Genomic DNA, 18,516 nt, shown 5'->3' with positions numbered 1-18,516 from the left:
TAAAAAAATTTTATCATTACTCTAATTTAATCATTACTCTAAAAATGAATCTAATGAATCTAATGATGATGATGAAGATACAGATGATAAAGATGAAGATGAAAATGAGTCTGATGAATTAAATGCTATTGATAAAAAAGATTTAATTGAAAATGAACAACAGATCTTGCTTCTGATTATGCTCGAGGTGAAAAACAATTATTTATAGTGACAGTTCATCTGATGATTTATCAGATGACGATGACGTCAAGGTCACACATGTTGATGATGAAGAGATTAAACACAAATAGGATGTAAATTGGATAAAGAAGCTGAAACAACTGAAACAATAATATCAAAATTAGCTGCTTGTAATATGGATTGGGAACAAATTAAAGCAGTTGATTTAATGGTATTATTCAATTCGTTTCTTCAAGCTGGTGGATTTGTACATTCAGTTAATATATATATCCATCTGAAAATGGATTAAAACGTCTTCAAGAAGAGGAAATAAAAGGATCAATTGAACTTGTTGATTCTAAAAAAGAGAATAAAAAGAAATACGAAAAATAATAAAAATGATGATGATGATGATGATATATTATGTTTGAAAACAGATTTTTTTATATTTTAATTGATAAGAATTGGACATTATCAACGTGGGCATGTGTATCAAAATATACTATTTTTTTTATTTTTCTTCATTTTTAATAATATATATTTTCAAATACGGTGATTCATATTGTTTTACATCAGGTATTAATGAATGAATGGCGATCACCAAATGTTGTTTTCGTTTGCTTGATATTTCTGCTGCTTTTTTGACAAAATTAGCAGTCAAACTTGTTGCTAAGTGAAGAATAAGTTGCTCAATTTTTGGTAAATTTTCAAGAAGTTTCGTGACTGAAACATCAGTGATTTTATTGCTGTGTGGCAAAGATAATACTACTATATTTTTGAGCAATTTTATTGAAGAATCAATGACGTTATTATGACCGTTTAAATAAAGAGTTTGTAAATAATTCATCATTGAAAGTGCTACTACACCGTCATCGGTTATCTGAGCACAATTAATAGTTAACGTTTTTAATAGTTTGATGGTATTGGCAATAGTATACAAAGTATCATCTTTAATGAAGCAACTTGATAAATTTAATGACCAGATATTCATAAACGATAGTCCCAGATAAGGAGGTTTTTTAAGATATTCATTATGGTTGAAATAAAATGACATTTCATTATTTTTTAAATACTTGAATGAATTTTTTAAACCTCGTATACCAGCAACTTCAAAACGTTTCAGGGCTTTTAGTCGAGAAATCACCTGAAAAACCAATTATAGATAAGTATGTTAAAAAATAAAAAGAATACTTTTGTTTTGTTTTTTTTTTTTTTTGTAATAGATAGAAAGTTACAACTTACATAACGAAGATTTTTTGGATAACCACAGCTTCCATCCAAGTGATTGACAAAATGCAACAAATACAGTTCAGTCAATGTACCAGCAACGTTTTTCAATGAATTTATTAAAGTCACAGGTATATCATTTTTATACCACATACCTTGAAATATAATTGTCAAAGATTTTAGTTTAGATAGACTTGTAAATGCATTGGATAACATTGAATCGTCAATATCAATGAATCTCAATCGAAGTTTCTCGAGGTTTGGACAATAATCATTGATAATTGGCACAATGTTACAACGATCATAAGCTGTCAAGTCTAATGTTTTTAAATAACGACCACATTTATCAAGCAGTGACTTTAAAAAATTTAATTTTCCATCAACTGTTTGGTATTTTTTTAAACAACATGGAAGTTCATGATATCGCCAATAAGTTAATTCAAGTTTTGTGACATTGAACCAAGAATAATCAAGGGCTCCTTTCCATTTTTTGCATACTAAAAACATAAATTGATATACCATAAATAAATAAATAGTTTTCTATAATGAAATAATTTATATGTTATAATTATCATACCCAGTGCAATTTTTAGTCTCTCACATGCTGGCACATACATGAATATTTCAGCCAGACAATCATCATTAACACGCTTCATTATCATCTGTGTTGCAATATTAATATTTTTTTCATGTTGTATTTTTTGTTTATTTAGTAGCTTTATGCGTTCAGTAAGATCTTTTTTACATTGTGACGCATTAAAACGTATTTCCTCTAATATTCTAACTTCTTCACGACTTCTTAAACGTTTAATCTCATCATAATTAACAACATGGTCAATTGGTGCTGGTGTTGAAGCTTGGGCAATTACTGAACGAGAACGTAATGGACTTGATTTTAATAGTGTTGCATTTTTAGTATTTTTTTTATTTTGTGTCTTTAGCTTCATGCATTTAGCAATACCATCTCTACGTGTTTTGCTTGATAGCCTGAGTGATCTACGAATTGGTGCTGGTTCTGGTGTTGAACCTTGATCAATTACTGAACGAAGACGTCCCATTTTACTTTGACGATGCCTAACTCTTTTATATAGGAATTTCTATTATCTAAAAATAATTTTAATATTAGTACATATATATAAATAATTTATGTTGTCAAATTTAATACCTGTTTGATGGTTATGTTTATTAGCAATTTGTAATTGATGAATAATTGTCTGTTGCTGGTATTTTCAAAATGAACAAGATTTTTTTTTACCTACTTTTAAATTGTTTTTGATCACTTGAATATTCAATTGGTATATCAATATCACTTTCCTAATAAACCATCATTTTTTAATATAGGTACACAAAATTAATAACAAAAGTTTAAGAGAGAATTTGAGCATTTATCTTAACAATTAACATTCGTGGGTTAAATTTCATGTCATTCAGAATTCAGCATTTGTTGTGTCAACTAATTGTTAAACATAAACAATTTATTTAATAAATAAAATGTTATCACCAAAAAAAAATAAAAAAGTATGCTTTACAAAAAACGATTTTTAATATTTTTAGGTTAGGTAATTAGTATTGTTAGTAAAACAAATGTCAAGAAAAAATATATAAATAAAATATCAGGTGGTGCCACCGTGTATTTACGTCAATTACGTGTATTATAAATGATTGTTATTTGTTGGTGTAATCATTATTAATAAGTAATCATAATTAATAACACTATAATGAAAAATCTGAATGCACCAATATTTTTTTTTATTTTAAATAATGACTGTTAAATTTTAAAAATAATTAAGGTAAACTATTTATCATGATTGTTATTTATATGAATTTTAAAAATGCAAAACAATAAATAATTATTTAATCAATTTTTTTTAATATCACAGTTATGAAAAAATTTAGTTATTTAAATAATCAATTCCAATTACTATTATTATTTAAAAATATTTTCTTTCTTTTTATTGTAAATTGCTCAAATTATCAATTAAAATTTGGAAATTTTTATTCTAATTAATCATTGGTTATTAGTTATCTAATTTTTGTTTAATTTTAAATTTGCATATTTAATTAATTTTTTATCTAGTTCGTTTGTTGAATAAATCTAAAAAAAAAAAATATTAATAGGTATAAATTATCGATCAGCTGGTGGATTTGTACATTCAGTTAATATATAGATTAAAACGTCTTCAAAAAAAAGAAATAAAAAAATCAATTAAACATGTTAGCCTTAAAGAAGAAAATGAAAATGATGATGATGATAATGATAATTTACTTATATATTATGTTGGAAAACAGATTTTTTTATATTTTAATTGATAAGAATTACACACTATCTAATTAGGCATTTGTATCAAAATATACTATATTTTTTTTATTTTTCTTCATTTTCAAGAATATATATTTTAAAATACGGTGATTCATATCGTTTTACATCAGGTATTAATGTATGAATGGATATCTTTAAAAGTTGTTTTCGTTGACTTGATATTTCTGCTGCTTTTTTTACAAAATTAGCAGTCACACTTATTGTGAAGTGAAGTAAAAGTTTCTCAATTTTTGGTGAATTTTCAAGAAGTTTCGTCACTGAAACATCTGTAATTTTATTGCTTCGTGGCAAAGATAATTGTAATATATTTTTGAGCAATTTTATTGAAGAATCAGTGATGTTACTGTGACCGTTTAAACAAATTATTTGTAAATTATTCATCTTTGAAAGTGCTACTACACCGTCATCGGTTATCTCAGTACAATTAATAGCTAAAATTTTTAATTGTTCCATGGTATTGGCAATAGTATACAAAGTATCATCTTTAAAGCAACTTGTTAAATTTAATGAGCTGATATTTATAAACGAAATTCCCAGATAAGGACGTTTTTTAAGATATTCATTATGGTTGTAATAAAATGACATTTCATTATTTTTTAAATACTTGAATGAATCTTTGAAACCTCGTATACCAGCAACTTCAAAACGTTTCAAAGCTTTTAGTCGACGAATTACCTAAAAAAGTAATTATAGATAAGTATGTTAAAAAATAAAAAGAATACTTTTTTTTTTTTTTTTGTAATAGATAGAAAGTTACAACTTACACAACGAAGATTTTTTGGATAACGACAGCTTTCATCCAAGTGATTGACAAAATGCAACAAATACAGTTCAGTCAATGTACCAGCAACGTTTATCAATGAATTTATTAAAGTCTCAGGTATTATTTGATTTTTCATATTTTCAAATATAATTGTCAAAGATTTTAGTTTAGATAGACGTGTAAATGCATTGGACAACAGTGTACCGTGCAGAATGAAACTGAATCTCAATCGAAGTTTCTCGAGGTTTGGACAATAATCATTTATAATTGGCACTATGTTACAAAGATCATAAGCTGTCAAGTCTAATATTGTTAAATAACGACCACATTTATCAAGCAGTGACTTTAAAAAATTTAATCTTTTATCACGCCTTTGATATTTTTTTAAACAATTTGGAAGTTCATGATATCGCCAATAAGTTAATTCAAGTTTTGTGACATTAAACCAAGAATAATCAAGGGCTCTTTTCCATTTTTTGCATACTAAAAAATAAAGTAAAAAAATTAATATTCATTTTTTTTATCGAATAATAAATATCCTTTAAATTATCATACCCAGTGCAATTTTTAGTCTCTCACATGCTGGCACATACATGAATATTTCAGCCAGGCAATCATCGTTAACATAGTCAATTATTGTATTTTCGGCATAATAATGATCATTCTGCTGATGGTTTATCTAAAAAAAATAAATAATATTTTGATATTTATAGTAACAATAGTGAAATATTTAAATGTACGAGCATGTATTGACTGCAATAATTTTATTCTTAGACAAACCATCTCACTTTTTTCATTCAATGTCTCCATGATGCTCTTAGGTTTTTTTATATTATTTAAATATTTTTTTATTTCATCATTTTTAATATTTTTTTCATTTTGTAACTTTAGCTCTACTTGTTTAGCAATCTCATTTATCCTTTGTTCTGTTAATGGTTCACGTGATGTACGATTTTTTAAACGTTTAATCTCATCATCATTAACAACATGGTCCATTGGTGCTGGTGTTGAACTTTGAGCAATTACTGAACGAGGACGTAGTGGACTTGATTCTAATAGTATTGCATTTTTAATATTTTCTTTATTTTGTGTATTTAGCTTCATGCATTCAGCAATACCATCTCTACGTGTTATACTTGATAGTCCAAGTGGTTTACGACTTTTTAAACGTTCAGTTTCATCATCATTAACAACATGGTCAATTGGTACTGGTGTTGAACCTTGAGCAATTACTGAATGAGGACGTAGACAACTCGATTCTAATAGTATTGCATTTTCAATATTTGCTTTATTTTGTGTATTTCGCTTCATGCATTTAGCAATACCATCTCTACGTGTTTTGCTTGATAGCCTGAGTGATCTACGAATTGGTGCTGGTTCTGGTGTTGAACCTTGATCAATTACTGAACGAAGACGTCCCATTTTACTTTGACGATGCCTAACTTTATATAGGAATATTCTATTATCTAAAAAATAATTTTACTATTAGTACATATATATAAATAATTTATGTTGTCAAATTTAATACCTGTTTGCCGGTTATGTTTATTAGCAATTGTTAATTGATGAATAATTATCTGTTGTTGTATTTACAAAATGAACAAGAATTTTTTTTAATACTTCAAGTTGTTTTTGAACACTTGAACTTTCAATTGGTATATCAATATCACTTTCCTAATAAACAATCATTTTTTAATATACACACAAAATTAATAACAAAGTTTAAGAGAGAATTTATATTTATCTTAACAATTAACATTTGTGGGTTAAATTTCATGTCATTCAGAATTCAGCATTTTGTTGTGTCAACCAATTGTTAATCGTATTTTAACTGAGAAACATAAACATTTTTATTTGAAATAAAATCACAACAAAACAAAAAAAAAACAAAGTTTTTTTCTACAAAAAAGAGTCAAGTGTTCGAAATTGTCACTATAATTGTAAGTATTTTTAATTTAGATGTAGTGAAGTCTAAACTATTGAAAAAAAAAAAAAAAAAATTTAAACTTATTTACCTGAAAAGTTTTTCTCAAATAAGATTTCCGAGTATTTAAGACATATATTTTACATCAGGTGGGGTCAAGTTTAAATTTTTTTTGGAACAATTATATCTAAATAACCTGATATAGTGATGAAATTCAGGCACTATTTCTTTAATAGAAAAACTTTTTTTTTGTTTATTAATGATATCCCATCTTTTGTGAAGTCATTTGGTCATATCAAATTTAATAGATCAGCCTCAAAATTATTGTTTTGAAACTTTGACTTACTCATTTGTTTTGTATACATAATTATTTTCAGTCATCGAAAAAAAACAAAAGAAATTGATCAAATATAAAGAAGGAGAGAGAGAGATATATAACGAGTAATAAAAAAGTATGAGAGATGAAATTTTTTCTGTCCTAAAACGTAAAAACGCATAGTTGAAAAATTCATTTAATTATTAAAAATAAAATAAACTACTAAATAATTCTTTTTTTTTTTTTAAAATAAAGCTTGATACTAGATAATGTCAAATTATAAAAATCATTAATTTCTATCGTCACCATCATTTTTTAAATAAATTTTGAAAATTAGCGAGGGATGAGGTTACCTCTATTTGATGTATAATAAGGCTCGGTAGTTTATTTGCGCTTTCATTTTTTTTTTTTTTCCGGTATTATTATATTTTTTCTCACACTTGACATGAGGCACTACCGTGCCTCTTGATTTTATCACCCAAAAAAAAACAAAAAAGTATGTTTACAAAAACGATTTCAATATTTTTAGGTTAGTAATTAGTATTGTTAGTAAACAAATGTCAAGAAAAATATATAAATAAATAATGATAATGATAAATAATATCAGGTGGTGCCACCGTGTATTTACGTCAATTACGTGTATTATAAAATTATTGTTGGTAATCATGTATTTCTATTGGTAATCATACATTTAAGTAATCATAATTAATAACAACAATTAATAATGAAAAAAAATTTGAATGCACCTAAATTTTTTTGTTTTTTTTTTTTTATTTTATAAAATGACTGTTAAATTTTAAAAATAATTGTTGTCACTATTTATTATGATTGTTATATTTATAGAATTTAAAAAAATGCAAAAACAATAGTTGATTGTTTTATCAATTTTTTTTTAATATCAAAGTTATGAAAAATTTAGTTATTTAAATAATCAATTCCAACAATTATTATTATTTAAAAATATTTTCTTTTTTTTTTATTGTAAATTGCTCAAATTATCAATTAAAATTTGGAAATTTTTTATTCTAATTAATCATTGATTATTAGTTATCTAATTTTTTGTTTAATTTTAAATTTTGCAATTCAATTAATTTTTTATCTAGTTCGTTTGTTGAATAAATCTAAAAAAAAAAATATAAATATAAATTATCAATCAACTGGTGGATTTGTACATTCAGTTAATATATATATCCACCTGAATATAGATTAAAACGTCTTCAAGAAAAAAAAATAAAAAAATCAATTAAACATGTTAATTCTATATAAGAAAATAAAAATGATGATGATGATAATGATAATTTACTTATATATTATGTTTGAAAACAGATTTTTTATATTTTAATTGATAAAAATTGGATACTATCTAATTGGGCATTTGTATAAAAATATATACTTACTATTTTTTTTACTTTTTTTTATTATTAATAATATGTATTTTAAAATACAGTGATTCATATTGTTTTACATCAGGTATTAATGAATGAATGGTAATATTCAAAAGTTGCTTTCGTTGACTTGATATTTCTGCTGCTTTTTTGACAAAGTTAACAGTCAAACTTGTTGCCAAGTCAAGAAAAAGTTGCTCAATATTTGGTGAATTTTCAAGAAGTTTCATGACTGAAACATCAGTAATTTTATTGCTGTGTGGCAAAGATAATTTTACTATATTTTTGAGCAATTTTATTGAAGAATCAATAACGTTATTATGACCGTTTAAATAAATAATTTGTAAATTATTCATCTTTGAAAGTGATACTACACCGTCATCGGTTATCTGTTCACAAGGTATAGTTAAAATTTCTAATCGTTTGATGATATTGGCAATAGTATACAAAGTATCATCTTTAATGAAGCAACTTGATAAATTTAATGACCTGATATTTATAAACGGATGTCCCAGATAACGAGGTTTTTTAAGATATTCATTATGGTTTAAATAAAATGACATTTTATTATTTTTTAAATACTCAAATACATTTTTAGAATCTCGTATACCAGCAACTTCAAATTTTTTCATGACCTTCAGTTCACGAATCACCTGAAAAAACAATTATAAATAAATAAAAAAAATACTTTTGAATTTTTATATAATAGATTAAAAGTTACAACTTACACAATCAAATTCTTTTGGATAATCACAACTATCATACAAGTGATTGACAAAATTTAACAAATTCAGTTCAGTCAATGTACCAGCAACGTTTCTCAACGAATTTATTAAAGTCACAGGTATTATTTTATTTCGCAAATTTTCAAATATAATTGTCAAGGATTTTAGTTTAGATAGACCTGTAAATGCATTGGACAACATTGTATCGTCAATAGAGGTGAATCTCAATCGAAGTTTCTCGAGGTTTGGACAATAATCATTTATAATTGGCACTATGTTACAACGAGCATAAGCTGTCAAGTCTAATGTTTTCAAATAACGACCACATTTACCAAGCAGTGAATTTAAAAAATTTAATTTTTCACTAACCGTTTGATATCTCGTTAAACAATATGGCAATCCATGATATTGCCAATAAGTTAGTTCAAGTTTTTTGACATTAGACCAAGAATAATCAAGGGCTCGTTTCCATTTTTTGCATACTGAAAAATTAAGTTAATAAATTAATAGTTATTTTTTTTATCGAATAATAAATATGCTTCAAATTATCATACCCAGTGCAATTTTTAGTCTCTCACATGCTGGCACATACATGAATATTTCAGCCAGGCAATCATCATTAACACGCTCCATTATCATTTGTGTTAATGAAATATTTTTTTCAATTTGTTCATTTATTAGCTTTCTGAGTTCAGCATGATCATCTTTTAATTGTTTTTTTAATAATTTAAGTGGTCTACTGCTTTTTGAACGTTTAGTAATAACAACATCGTAAGTTGGTGCTGGTGTTGAACGTTGAGCAATTGCTAAACGAGAACGTAGTGGACTTGATTCTAATAGTGTTGTATTTTTAATATTTATTTCATTTCGTGTACTAGGCTTCATGCTTTCAGCATTTTCATCTGTTATTTGTTGCATAGTCAGACGTCTTTGTTTTAATCGTATGAGTGTTGTACGACTTCTTAAAGGACGTAGTGGACTCGATTCTAATAGTGTTGGATTTTTAATATTCATTTCATTTTGTGTACTTAGTTTTATGGGTTCAACAATATCATCTCTTGTTTGTGGCATAGTCATAATCGTACGTGTTTTGTTAAATACTTTAAGTGATGCACGACTTCTTGAACGTTTAATCAACTCATCATTGACAAAATCGTCAATTGGTGCTGGTATTGAACCTTGAGCAATTACTGAACGAGGACGTAGTGGACTTGAGTCTAATAGTATTGCATTTTTAATATTTTTTTTAATTTGTGTATTTAGCTTCATGCATTTAGCAATACCATCTTTACGTGTTATGTTTGACAGTCCAAGTGATCTACGATTTCTTAAACGTTTAGTCTTATCATCATTAAAAACACGGTCATTTGGTGCTGGTGTAAAACCTTGAGCAATTACTGAACGAGGACGTAGTGGACTTGATTCTAATAGTGTTGCTTTTTCCACAAAAAATGAATGACGTAAAATTTTACGATGATGCTCCATTTCATACCTATATAATTTATTATCTAAAAAATAATTTTACTATTAGTACATCTCTAAATAATTTATGCTGTCAAATTTAATACCTGTTTGATAGTTGTTTATTAGCAATTTGTAATTGATGAATAATCTGTTGTCTGTTGTTGTATTTTTAAAATAAACAAGAATTTTTTTTAATACTTTAAGTTGTTTTTGATCACTTGAACTTTTATAATTGGTATATCAACATCACTTTTCTAATGAGCAATCATTTTTTAATATACACACAAAATTAATAACAAAGTTTAAGAGAGAATTTATATTTATCTCAACATTCGTGGGTTAAGTTTTATGTCATTCAGAATTCAGCAGTTTGTTGTGTCAACCAATTGTAAATAACGGAGAAACATAAACAATTTATTTACTTATTAAAATGTACTTAGTAAAATGTTATCACCCAAAAAAAAAAAAGTATGTTTACCTATGCAAAAACAACAATTTCAATATTTTTAGGTTAGTACACATGGTACAACATGGTAGAAATATACATGTATATGTCTGTGTATGTCATACCTCTCTCTGACGAAAATAAAAATCTACTGCGCATTCCATGGGTCGCCATCATGTTTGCATGTGTGTAAAATATGTGCCCGTCATATTATTTGAAATTATTAATAAGGATTGGGGCCAAATTAGAGCAGGTGATTAAATGGTATTATTTAATTCATTCCTTTAAGCTGGTAGATTTGTACATTCAGTTAATATATATCCATCTGAATATGGATTAAAACGTCTTCAAGAAGAACGAATAAAAGAATCAATTGAACTTGTTGATTCTAGAAAAGAAAATAAAAATGATGATGATGATAATTTACTTATATATTAAGTATGTTTGAAAACAAATTTTTTATATTTTAATTTATAAAAATTGCACACTATCAACGTGGGCATGTGTATCAAAATATACTATATTTTTTTTATTTTTTTTTATTTTCAATAATATATATTTCAAAATACGGTGATTCATATTGTTTTACATCAGGTATTAATGAATGAATGGTGATTTTCAAAAGTTGTTTTCGTTGACTTGATATTTCTGCTGCTTTTTTGATAAAATTAGCAGTCAAACTTGTGTAGTGAAGAAGAAGGCACTTAATTTTTAGTGAATTTTCAAGAAGTTTCATGACTGAAACATCAGTAATTTTATTGCTATGTGGCAAAGATAATTTTACTATATTTTTGAGCAATTTTATTGAAGAATCAATGACGTTATTATGACCGTTTAAATAAATAACTTGTAGATAATTCATCATTGAAAGTGCTACTACACCGTCATCGGTTATCTGTTCACAAGGTATAGTTAAACTTTTTAATTGTTCCATGGTATTGGCAATAGTATACAAAGTATTATCGTTAATTAAGTAATTTGTTAAATCCAATTGCCTGATATTTATAAACGAATCTCCCAGATTACGAGGTTTTTTAAGATATTCATTATGGTTAAAATAAAATGACATTTCATTATATTTTAAATACTTGAATGAATTTTTGAAACCTCGTATACCAGCAACTTCAAAACGTTTCAGGGCTTTTAGTCGACAAAGCACCTGAAAAAGCAATAAGGATATGTTAAAAAATAAAAAGAATACTTTTGTTTCTTTTTTTTTTTGTAATAGATAGAAAGTTACAACTTACATAACGAAGATTTTTTGGATAGTCACAGCATTCATTCAAGTGACTGACAAAATTTAACAAATACAGTTCAGTCAATGTACCAGCAACATTTTTCAATGAATTTATTAAAGTCTCAGGTATTATATTATTTCTCATCATTTGAAATACAATTGTCAAAGATTTTAGTTTAGATAGACGTGTAAATGCATTGGATAACATTGTATCGTCAATCAAAATGAATCTCAATCGAAGTTTCTCGAGGTTTGGACAATAATCATTGATAATTGGCACTATGTTACAACGAGCATAAGCTGTCAAGTCTAATATTGTCAAATAACGACCGCATTTATCAAGCAGTGATTTTAAAAAACTTAATTTCACATCAACCGTAGGATAATATTTTTTAAAAGAAAATATATACTTATAATATCGCCAAAAAGTAAATTCAAGTTTTTTGACATTAAACCAAGAATAATCCAAGGCTCTTTTCCATTTTTTGCATACTAAAAAAATACGTTAATATACCATAAATAAATAAATATTTTTTTATAATGAAATAATTTGAAATTTATATGTTATAATAATCATACCCATTGCAATTTTTTGTCTCTCACATGCTGGCACATACAGGAATATTTCAGCCAGGCAATCATCATTAACATAGTCAATTATTGTATTTTCGGCATAATAATGATCATTCTGCTCATGGTTTATCTGAAAAAAATAAATAATATTTTGATAATTATAGTAACAATAGTGAAATATTTAATGTACGAGCATGTTTTGACTGCAATAATTTTATTTTTAGACAAACCTTCTCACTCTTTTCATTCAATGTCTCCATGATGCTCTTAGGATTTTTTATATTATTTAAATATTTTTTTATTTTATCATTTTTAATATTTTTTTCATTTTGTAACTCTAGCTCTACTTGTTTAGCAATATCATATTTCATTTGTTCTGTTAATAGTTCACGTGATGTACGATTTTTTAAAGGTTTAGTCTCATCATCATTAACAACATTATCAATTGGTGCTGGTGTTGAACCTTGAGCAATTACTGAACGAGGACGTAGTGGACTTGATTCTAATAGTATTGCATTTTCAATATTTTCTTTATTTTGTGTATTTACCTTCATGCATTTAGCAATACCATCTCTACGTGTTTTGCTTGATAGTCTCAGTGATCTACGAATTGGTGCTGATGTTGAACCTTGAGCAATTACCGAACGAGGACGTCCCATTTTACTTTGACGATGCCTAACTTCATATAGGAATTTTCTATTATCTAAAAAATAATTTTACTATTAGTACATACATATAAATAATTTATGTTGTCAAATTTAATACCTGTTTGATGGTTATGTTTAATAGCAATTTGTTATTGTGGAAAATTGTCTGTTGTTGTATTTTCAAAATGAACAATAATTTTTCTTTTATACTTTAAATTGTTTTTGATCACTTGAACTTTTAATTGGTATATATCATATACTTTCCTATAAAATAATCATTTTAAATGTACACAAAACATGACTGAAATATAATAACATATAACTTGTTTATACCCTCACTGTAAATCCTGGTAAATCCAAAAAGCCATGATTTTTTCCCAAAAAAAAGAAAAAAAAAAAAAAAAAATAGTCAATCAGAAAAAAATCTCTCTAAATGTGTTCAAATTAATTAATTGTGATTATGCTGATGATAATTATAAAAATTTATTTTTTTAAATAATTAATTAAACAAATTACTATTGTTTAAAAATAATTAACAATAATAAATTTGTTAAATATCTATTTTATAAAAAAAATAATTTTCTATTTTTAATTATAAAATTATTTTTGGTAGTCTTTATTAATAATAAAAAAAAATTTTAATGTAAATTTTTTTCTTTTATTTTATAAAATTATTGTTAAAAATTGAAATTATAAAATAATAATTGTTTTTAATAATAAAGTTATAAAAAATTACGTTATTTGAATAATCAATTCAAACTATTATTATTATTTAAAAATATTTTCTTTTTTTTTTATTATAAATTGCTTAAATTATCAATTAAAATTTGTAAATTTTTTATTCTAATTAATCATTGGTTATTAGTTATCTAATTTTTTAAGTAATTTTAAATTTTGCAATTCAATTAATTTTTTATCTAGTTCGTTTGTTGAATAAATCTAAAAAAAAAATATAAATATAAATTATTAAAATTAATTTAGATAAATAAATTAATAAATAAAATTATTTTTATTACCTTTTTCTTGACTGGTTTATAATCTGTATCAGAATCATCATTATTTGTCTAAAATAAATTGAAAAAAAAACCTAACAATTATAATCACAATGACATTAAAAATTTCTATAACAAAAAAATTCTAATAATTACCAGAAAATTTCTGTACTCTGGAGAAATTCCTTCGAGATAAAAAATTTGATCTTCAATATTTTTTAATCGTTGGTAAATATCACGAGGTACTGGTTTATTAATTCCAATAAATTTTTCACAATTACCAAGTCGTTCATCAATACCAGAATTAATATTGTCATTTAGCTTTGAACAACTATCAGGCACTCTCATAGTTTGAGGGCCTCTTTTATTTTCCACCTTAGTAACTGCAATAAAAATTCAAAAAAATAATTATCATCAAGAACAAAAGATCAAACACAATCCTCTTTACCTCGTAGATGACTTTTCGAATCTTTTCGTCGAACAAAAACAGCATGAGTTCTTGCACAAGTTTCTTCATCTTGTACATCACTAAAAAATCAATAAAATTATTTATAAAATTCAATTTCTATTTTAAAAAAACAATCTAATAATAATTACCCATCAATTCGAAATTCTTTGATATTAATATTATTAATTTCTTCACGTTTCCTGGATGTAAATTTATCAATTCTCATTTTAACTTCTTCACTCGTTGATTTAACTTGAATAAATTTCTCATTAATTTCATAATAATCATTATTATTTTTTAATAAAACATTATCATCGTCATCAAGACTCATTTTATCATCTGTAAAATAAATAAACAATTGTTTTTTTTATAATATTAAAATGTTTATTATCAACAATAACAATTAATCAACAAAATTTCCACAAACATTCTTTATTTTCTTTCCATTCAGCCTGTTGATTTTTATAAATTTCTTTTTTCCAAATAGGCACTGTTTGTTTGAGTCTATCAATGGCATATTCAACAGCTTTTAATGATTCATTTCTGTGCACTGATGATACTGCAATGACAACACTTATTTCACCAACTGGTACATCACCAATTCTATGATGAATTGCAATATTAAATACATTCCATTTTTCACGTATCTCATTGCATATTACATTCATTTTTTTCAGTGCCATGTCTTGATAGGCTTCGTATGACAATTTCATAACCTCAAAAATTATCAAAATATTAATTAATTTATAAAATAAGAAGTACTTTCTAATGCTCTAATTAATTTAATTTACCTCTTGGGAGTTAAATGTGTCTCTGGTTGTTCCAATGAATGAAGACACTGCTCCACATGATGGTGCCATGACAATTTTTGTAATTTCATCAACAGACAAAACGTCATCTTGGATTTTTACTGAATTTTTTCCTTTATTTTCCATGTTTAATTAGCCTGTTGATGATTTTAACAATTAATATTAATTAATTTTTATTTAAAATATTATAAATAATTACCTCCACTCAGTGGTGGTATCACTGCAACAATACTGTTATCAGCAAGATCAAGTAACTTGTTATCTTCAACAAATTCTTCTTCAATGGCCAACACAAAATTATCTTTAATACTTTCCAAGCCAAATTTTATAATAATTTCATTCTTTAAATAATTAGAGCATGTAGTTTTTGGAATTTTTAAAGTACTTTCTTTAACACCAACAAGTTCACGTGCTTTTGCAAAAAATAATATTTTTATGTCAACTGTTTGTTTATCATCAACAAGACAATCCTCCATTGTTGATCATCATGTCTTGTCAATTATTACATAACTGACAATTTTTTATTATCAAAACACACACATGCACTCAAACATTTACACTTTTTATTTATTTATTAATATTTATTTATTTTTTTTTATTTATTTATTTATTTATTTATAGTTGTACAAATTGGCTAGACAGATGGCACTAAAAACCAATCACGTGATTTTTTAAATTTAAAAAGCACGACACAAATTCAGGCTAATAAAATTTCTAAATCTGAATTTTATATATTTTTTTTTTCCATTTATATTTTGCAATTGAAAATTCTACTTTCGTCTTGACAAAATTTATTTACATTCTAGCTTTTTTTTTTTTTTCTTTTTTTTGTTCCTCAAGGCCAAATCATTCAAATAGCAAAGAAAAAAAAAATAAAAATAATTAACACTATTATTATTAACAATTAAAATTGTAGCTAAATAATTGTCACAGTTGGATAAAAGACCTTGTAAATTTATGAAGCAATATTTTTAAAATTACAAATAATATTCTCGCATCATCGGTTTAATTATAAAATTATATAAATAAATAAATTAAATAGATAAAATAAATTAAATACCACGATTATAATATACATTATTAAAATGAATAATCAATAAATAAACTATAATTTACAAACAATGAGGTTAACAAAGATAAATAATAAATTGCAGAAGAAAAAAAAAATGGAAAAAAAAAAAAATAAAATCAAACTCAAAGTTGAAATTACAACTATTTAAACAGATACATATAAAAAGTGTGAATGTATTAAATAGATGAAAATTGATGCAGCAAAGCACAGCAAAGTGTCCTTGATGAATAAACATTTATAATTTTTTATATTAATATATGCATTGGAAAAATGTGTAATTATTATTGCGTTATATATTGACTGTTAATATTTTAAACAGAAAAAAATATAGATAAATAATAATAATACATTGATATTTAATGATTTCAATGATTCAATAATATAGCAAGTACAAGCAATCATGGGACAGGTTTATTATTGAGTCAAGTTATCAACTTGATGCTGGCTGTAGGACAAGGACGATGCACTTTATAAGGAACTTTTTATTTTTCTATTTTTTTTTTTCCTTTCATATTTTATTTTTTATCTAATCTGCCAATATATATTTTTATTCAATTAAATAATTAATATTTATTTTTAACTTGTTGGTATAGTTGATGACTCAAAATTAAATACAAAAAATAATATTTAATTTTTAATTGAAAAAAAAAATATCATTGTTGGATATAGGAGAAATAATACATTTTTGTTCAATAGAAATATTTTCTCAACAAGAAAATAAATTAAAAAATTAAAAGAAAAAAATTGAGTGCTTAAAATAAGTATGAATTAATGTGCGTCATGAAATCGGTTATCGACTTGTTACGACAATAATTATTAAGGGCAGAATAATAAAGAATGAAAAAAAAGAAAATAATAATATAATACAATGAGAACATAAAATAGCCATAAAATGCATTAAAATCAAATGAAATTAAAATTTAATTTTTTATATAATAATAACAATGATAATAATATATATATAAACAATTAATTGTTTTGTTAAATTTAATAGCTGTGTTTATGTGTTGTTGATGAATTATTAAATGAAAAAAAAATAATATATTATCAAAGATTTAAAGATTTTACAATCTGGAACACTCAAATGTTACGTAATGAGGCGTTCGTATAATCAATTTTTAAAATGAAATAAATGTTTGTTTACTAAATAATAAATAAGCTTTAATTTTTATCAATTATACTGTCAAATAAATTATTAAATAATTAAATAAATAATTAAAAATCGTATTGTTTAGTTATGATTGCGTGACAATAAATTAAAAATAATTAAAAATACATAAATAGAAAAGTAAATAAATAAATGAACAAATAAACAATCAAATAAATGAATAAAAATTTAAACTGTCCACCAATTTACAATGTAAAATAATTAAATAATTAAATAAACTAAATATAAATAAATAAAAATTTCAATTATCAACTAATAATTAAAAAAAAAAAAAATTGAAACAATTAGAACAAATTAAAAATTAAGTATATTCTACATTTAAAATCGACTAAACTGCCTATTTAATTATTTAAAAAAAAAAAAAAAAAAAAAGAGAATTAAATTATTCAAAGAAAATAAGGTAATTCACGTTGAATGGAATAAAAAATAATTAAATAAATATACACACTGTTATAACCATTGAAAGTTTATAATTTTACAAACATGACTCTACACATCTTATCAAATCGAACATATATATATTATAAATAAATTTATATATTGAGTTCATTTTGAGTTGATGGAATTTATCATGTGGGGCAAAAGGCGCGTATGATAATGATGCAGGAAACGAGGGATCATCGACAATGTTCAACATCATCATCATCATATATCTTTAACTAATCAACTCAATTCAAATAACAAACTATTGTTAAAAGGGCCTCAACTAAAATTAATTTTTAAATATTATAAATAACCATGCCATTAATATTTTCCTGCAAATTTTTTTCAACAAAAAAAAAAATAAAAGGATATTTTTAATTTTTATGCTTTTATCTTTTCTATATTTATAGCTGATAAGT

General features: G+C 24.6%; 6 protein-coding genes across 6 annotated transcripts; all 6 read right to left on the bottom strand.

Annotated features, from left to right (window-relative positions):
* Positions 1 to 108: 108 nt before the first annotated feature.
* Positions 109 to 1,764, bottom strand: LOC122855946. Its single transcript, XM_044157653.1, has 2 exons — positions 1,402 to 1,764; positions 109 to 1,303 (listed from the first exon to the last, which is right to left on the bottom strand). Exons 1-2 carry the CDS (start codon positions 1,600 to 1,602, stop codon positions 671 to 673), a joined length of 834 nt encoding a protein of 277 aa, XP_044013588.1. The 5' UTR covers positions 1,603 to 1,764; the 3' UTR covers positions 109 to 670.
* A 1,915-nt stretch (positions 1,765 to 3,679) lies between these two features.
* LOC122855930 (F-box only protein 39-like) lies at positions 3,680 to 5,382 on the bottom strand. The gene is made up of 4 exons (XM_044157629.1): positions 5,250 to 5,382; positions 5,025 to 5,148; positions 4,471 to 4,952; positions 3,680 to 4,381 (listed from the first exon to the last, which is right to left on the bottom strand). Exons 1-4 carry the CDS (start codon positions 5,277 to 5,279, stop codon positions 3,752 to 3,754), a joined length of 1,266 nt encoding a protein of 421 aa, XP_044013564.1. The 5' UTR covers positions 5,280 to 5,382; the 3' UTR covers positions 3,680 to 3,751.
* A 1-nt stretch (position 5,383) lies between these two features.
* On the bottom strand, positions 5,384 to 6,121 carry LOC122854100. Its single transcript, XM_044154512.1, has 3 exons — positions 5,998 to 6,121; positions 5,454 to 5,935; positions 5,384 to 5,395 (listed from the first exon to the last, which is right to left on the bottom strand). Exons 2-3 carry the CDS (start codon positions 5,889 to 5,891, stop codon positions 5,384 to 5,386), a joined length of 450 nt encoding a protein of 149 aa, XP_044010447.1. The 5' UTR covers positions 5,892 to 5,935; positions 5,998 to 6,121.
* LOC122854099 lies at positions 5,977 to 10,727 on the bottom strand. The gene is made up of 6 exons (XM_044154510.1): positions 10,388 to 10,727; positions 9,374 to 10,327; positions 8,823 to 9,301; positions 8,175 to 8,747; positions 6,090 to 6,143; positions 5,977 to 5,997 (listed from the first exon to the last, which is right to left on the bottom strand). Exons 2-6 carry the CDS (start codon positions 10,302 to 10,304, stop codon positions 5,977 to 5,979), a joined length of 2,058 nt encoding a protein of 685 aa, XP_044010445.1. The 5' UTR covers positions 10,305 to 10,327; positions 10,388 to 10,727.
* Positions 10,728 to 11,251: 524 nt separating this feature from the next.
* On the bottom strand, positions 11,252 to 13,408 carry LOC122855916. Its single transcript, XM_044157605.1, has 5 exons — positions 13,304 to 13,408; positions 12,769 to 13,241; positions 12,545 to 12,668; positions 11,976 to 12,457; positions 11,252 to 11,887 (listed from the first exon to the last, which is right to left on the bottom strand). The coding sequence occupies exons 2-5, from the start codon at positions 13,195 to 13,197 to the stop codon at positions 11,258 to 11,260; spliced, it is 1,665 nt and encodes a 554-aa protein (XP_044013540.1). The 5' UTR covers positions 13,198 to 13,241; positions 13,304 to 13,408; the 3' UTR covers positions 11,252 to 11,257.
* A 392-nt stretch (positions 13,409 to 13,800) lies between these two features.
* Positions 13,801 to 15,747, bottom strand: LOC122855937 (molybdopterin synthase catalytic subunit-like). The gene is made up of 8 exons (XM_044157643.1): positions 15,634 to 15,747; positions 15,417 to 15,571; positions 15,053 to 15,341; positions 14,775 to 14,964; positions 14,626 to 14,705; positions 14,334 to 14,560; positions 14,202 to 14,249; positions 13,801 to 14,124 (listed from the first exon to the last, which is right to left on the bottom strand). Exons 2-8 carry the CDS (start codon positions 15,558 to 15,560, stop codon positions 14,047 to 14,049), a joined length of 1,056 nt encoding a protein of 351 aa, XP_044013578.1. The 5' UTR covers positions 15,561 to 15,571; positions 15,634 to 15,747; the 3' UTR covers positions 13,801 to 14,046.
* Positions 15,748 to 18,516: the final 2,769 nt, after the last annotated feature.

Source organism: Aphidius gifuensis, linkage group LG4, assembly GCF_014905175.1.
Source record: "Aphidius gifuensis isolate YNYX2018 linkage group LG4, ASM1490517v1, whole genome shotgun sequence".
Classification (NCBI taxonomy): domain Eukaryota; kingdom Metazoa; phylum Arthropoda; class Insecta; order Hymenoptera; family Braconidae; genus Aphidius; species Aphidius gifuensis.
This window is presented reverse-complemented; position numbering and strand designations above follow the sequence as displayed.

Coding starts and splice junctions, on each gene's coding strand:
- LOC122854099 (XM_044154510.1), bottom strand. CDS start 10,304: ATGGAGCATCATCGTAAAATTTTACGTCATTCATTTTTTGTGGAAAAA. Junction 9,302..9,373: donor GAGACTAAAAATTGCACTGG/GTATGATAATTT, acceptor TTAATTTTTCAG/TATGCAAAAAATGGAAACGA. Junction 6,144..8,174: donor TTCATTCATTAATACCTGAT/GTAAAACAATAT, acceptor ATTGTTTATTAG/GAAAGTGATATTGATATACC.
- LOC122855916 (XM_044157605.1), bottom strand. CDS start 13,197: ATGGGACGTCCTCGTTCGGTAATTGCTCAAGGTTCAACATCAGCACCA. Junction 12,458..12,544: donor GAGACAAAAAATTGCAATGG/GTATGATTATTA, acceptor GTATTTTTTTAG/TATGCAAAAAATGGAAAAGA. Junction 11,888..11,975: donor ATCCAAAAAATCTTCGTTAT/GTAAGTTGTAAC, acceptor TTGCTTTTTCAG/GTGCTTTGTCGACTAAAAGC.
- LOC122855937 (XM_044157643.1), bottom strand. CDS start 15,560: ATGGAAAATAAAGGAAAAAATTCAGTAAAAATCCAAGATGACGTTTTG. Junction 14,965..15,052: donor ATGGAAAGAAAATAAAGAAT/GTTTGTGGAAAT, acceptor TTTATTTTACAG/ATGATAAAATGAGTCTTGAT. Junction 14,125..14,201: donor ATAAACCAGTCAAGAAAAAG/GTAATAAAAATA, acceptor TTTTTTTTTTAG/ATTTATTCAACAAACGAACT.
- LOC122854100 (XM_044154512.1), bottom strand. CDS start 5,891: ATGGGACGTCTTCGTTCAGTAATTGATCAAGGTTCAACACCAGAACCA.
- LOC122855946 (XM_044157653.1), bottom strand. CDS start 1,602: ATGTTATCCAATGCATTTACAAGTCTATCTAAACTAAAATCTTTGACA. Junction 1,304..1,401: donor ATCCAAAAAATCTTCGTTAT/GTAAGTTGTAAC, acceptor TTGGTTTTTCAG/GTGATTTCTCGACTAAAAGC.
- LOC122855930 (XM_044157629.1), bottom strand. CDS start 5,279: ATGGAGACATTGAATGAAAAAAGTGAGATG. Junction 4,953..5,024: donor GAGACTAAAAATTGCACTGG/GTATGATAATTT, acceptor TTTATTTTTTAG/TATGCAAAAAATGGAAAAGA. Junction 4,382..4,470: donor ATCCAAAAAATCTTCGTTGT/GTAAGTTGTAAC, acceptor TTACTTTTTTAG/GTAATTCGTCGACTAAAAGC.